Source organism: Penaeus japonicus, unplaced genomic scaffold (genome assembly GCF_977035675.1).
Source record: "Penaeus japonicus unplaced genomic scaffold, GWHDUDI00000001_assembly GWHDUDI00000011, whole genome shotgun sequence".
In the NCBI taxonomy this organism is placed as follows: Eukaryota; Metazoa; Arthropoda; class Malacostraca; order Decapoda; family Penaeidae; genus Penaeus; species Penaeus japonicus.
Genome location: NW_028234413.1, coordinates 40,820,380 through 40,824,159, shown reverse-complemented (window position 1 = coordinate 40,824,159; position 3,780 = coordinate 40,820,380). Strand labels below are relative to the sequence as shown.

At 32.2% G+C, this 3,780-nt stretch overlaps 1 protein-coding gene across 2 annotated transcripts in view; it reads left to right on the top strand.

Annotated features, from left to right (window-relative positions):
- Window positions 1–633: 633 nt before the first annotated feature.
- LOC122257259 (uncharacterized) overlaps window positions 634–3,780 on the top strand; it is a 53,743-nt gene continuing 50,596 nt past the window's right edge. For both annotated transcript variants that reach the window (XM_086542051.1, XM_043022434.2), the window contains exon 1: window positions 634–754. In XM_086542051.1, coding sequence (XP_086398177.1) covers window positions 737–754 — 18 coding nt within the window. In that variant the 5' untranslated portion in view covers window positions 634–736. The remainder of the gene's footprint in view (window positions 755–3,780) is intronic.

The following is a 3,780-nucleotide window of genomic DNA, read 5'->3' as shown; positions in this document are numbered from 1 at the left end:
GTTTTTTTCTATATTTTTTTTCTTTAATTCATACAAAAAATAATAGTTTTTTCTTTCTTTTTTTCTTTAATTCATATAAAGGATTATAGTTTTTTTTCCCTTTTTTCTTTAATTCATACAAAAAATAATAGTTTTTTTTTCTTTTTTTCTTTAATTCATACAAAGAATCATAATTTCTTCCTTCTTTTTTAAATTAATAAAAAGGATTTTAGTTGTTTTTTATCTAATTCATACAAAGGATTATAGTTTCTTTTCCTTTTTTCTTTAATTCATACAAAAGGATTATAGTTTCTTCCCCTTTTTTTCTTTAATTTATACAAAGAATTATAGTTGTTTTTTTTCTTTACAAAGAATTATAGTTTTCTTTTCCTTTTATTCATACAAAAAGCTTACAGTTTCTTCCCCTTTTTTTCTTTAATTCATACGAAAAAGCTTTTTTTCTTTCTTTAATTCATACAAAAAAGCTTTTTTTTTCTTTAATTCATACAAAAGGATTACAGTTCTTTCCTTTTTTTTTTCTTTATATTCATACAATAAAGCTTATAGTTCTTTATCTTTTTAATTCATACAAAAGGTTTACCGTCTGTCCTTGCCTCGCCTTCCCCGTCCCAGGTCGGGTATATGTTCCCGGGATCGACGGCGGGAGCGCAGTGCCACTCGGACCGACGGAGGAGGAGGACGTTCTGTTGCATTGCTCTGTCGCCAATACCGTGGTGTTTTTGTCTCCGAAGTCGACATGCGTTTAGCGGTTGTGGTAAGTGTGGTTGTGGGTTTGTTTGTTGTTTTTGTCTGTTTTTGTCTTTTTTTTGGTGGTGTTGGTGTGTTTTGTTTGGCTTCGTTGTGGTTTCTTTATGTATGTATATATATATATATATATATATATATATATATATATATATATATATATATATATGTATATATATATATATACATGTATATATATATATATATATATATATATATAAACGAACAGAAATATCGCGGTATATATAGCTATGTATGCCTCGTTAATCATATTTAATTGCAGTAACGAAAATAGTCGTAAAAGATAACAAAACAAATATCTAAATATAAAAAAAAAAATCATGCAATATCAAAGGAGAGAATAAATAAATATATGAACATTTCACGAAACGAATTCCACCCACGGAAAGAAAGAAAGAAAGAAAAAAAAGAAAAAAAAAAGAAAATTCCTCATCTATCGAACCGTTTTTGATATATACAAACTGTCGCATGCATCACCCTTGTTGCAGATTGCTAACGTTAACCAGTTCGTGACGTCACCGTTGCTAGATTAACGATATTGCGATATTTATTAGTAAGTTGTTTGCGAGACAGGTTGTTTATAAGTGCAAAGTTTATGTCTTTTTTTTTACTTTTTTTCTATTATCATCGAAACTTGGTTGACCTTGTAATTACTATTTTTTTTAACACATTATTATTTTCATATTCATTATCGTTATTATCATCATCTTTATTATTATCGTCATCATTATTCTTCTTATATTTCTCCTTTTGTTATCTTTTAACATCATTATCATTGTTATTCGTGTTATTATTACCTTTATCATCATAACTATTATTAACATTATCCTCATCATTATCATTATTACTATCCTTGTCCAACATTAATATTATTACTATCATCATCATTATTCACATTATCATTATAATCACAATCACTATGGACACTGGTAACCATAGCAACAGTTTATCATTGGTCATATCATTCATATAATTATCGTAATTACTGTCATTACTGAAGTGCTGCTACTCGTGTTAATATTATTAATTTCATTCGAATCTATATCAATTAATTAATAATCATTATTACATTAGTATAGATATTACAATTATCATTAGTATCATCACTTGGATAATTGTTATTACTAATAACACGTATATCATAATTATCATCTTTTTTGACAATGTGGAAATACAGGTAAAACAGACATGTAAAATCAAGGTTAATGTGACATTTACATAGTAACATTCAAAGTAACATTTACATAGTAGTGGCCATGAAAACATGCTGATGATGAAGGTAAAGATAATTATTCATGAATTCTGTTATTCATGGATGTTATACTGTGCTGAATTTTTCATGGCTTGTATCTGTTGTTGTTTTTATTGGTATAATCATTGTTTTATTATTATTATTATTATCATTATTGATAGTAGTAGTAATAGTAACAATATTATTGCTGTTCTTATTTTAATTCCTATTGCCATCATGATCATCATAATAGTAATGACTCATCATTGCTAACATTATTATTATCATCATCGTCATTATCATCATTATCATCGTCTTTATGTTATTTTTTACGTTCTTTAGCCTTTAAATCCACCTCATACATTCACCCACAGACATACCACTGATAAACCGGTTGCTATGTCAATTATAATAGCTTTACGATTTAATATAAGCCTACATTACTGTACTTTCGTCCGCCAAAAGCCTGGCTTAGTTACGATAACAGCACAAACTCTATTACCTGGCAAAGAGGCAGTTAATTAGTTCAAGGAAGGTTAACTGGGTCAAGGAGGTGCAACTTGCAAATTCAACACACTGGTAGTTAGCAACCGACTGTGAAGGCTTTGTTGTATTTGCGTGGCAGCGGGAACTTGCATAGATGATTGCTTGGTTTAATGATTCGTTCGTTTACGAGGCTTAAAGTACCCTGGAATAAGGAACATTTATGTCTGTGGATATTTTTTCTTTCTCTCTTTCTCTAAGCATACACACACACACACACACAAAACACAAACACACACACACAACACACACGCACACACAGCATACAAACACACAACACAACAACAACACACACACAACACAAACACACACACACAACACACACAGAACACACAACACACACATACACACACACAAAACACAAACACACACACACAACACACACATAACACACAACACACACATACACACACACAAAACACAAACACACACACACAACACACACATAACACACAACACACACATACACACACACAAAACACAAACACACACACACAACACACACATAACACACAACACACACATACACAAACACACACACACACACAACACACCACATACACAACACACACACATAAGTCTACATAAGCATATGACAGTGCTTCTATACGTGTGCGTGCGCGAATAAACTTACGAATATCACGCAGATATACTTAACGTATCCCAACGGAAATGTTGCCATGAGCAACGGTGGGTCTCAGCTCAGTGGTTGCATTTCTGTGCCGTGATGTGTGGCGTCATATTGATAATCTATGGCCGCCAAAAGGGTCGGGGAAGACAAGATAGAAGAAGAAGAAGGACAAAGGACAAAGGATTGAAAGATTGAAAGCGTCAACCGGGAATCTATTTATTAACGAGGAAGGATAACAAATAACCTAGAATGAGCGGGAAATGAGGAGTCTATAGGCGGCCGTTGACTTATTCAAATGAAGGTTTTTAGGATATTTTAGATTTTATTTGTGTTGTATTTTTGATTAAGAAGATGTGCTTCTTAAGGTCACTCAGTGTTCGAGCTCCAAGCAGCCATGGTGAAACAGGCGAGTCTGGTGGCTGTTGTTAACTTGGTTCCTTGGCCATCGATCGCTGTTATTTCGGGCGAATTTCGTTGTCCTACATTCAGCTGTTTGGGTTCCTGTTTTTGTCTCGTTTTTTTTCTTTTTTTAGGATGATTTTTATGACTTGGACGTTTCCGTAGTTGGCTATGGTTATGGAAGATGGTTTTATCGCTACACACACACACA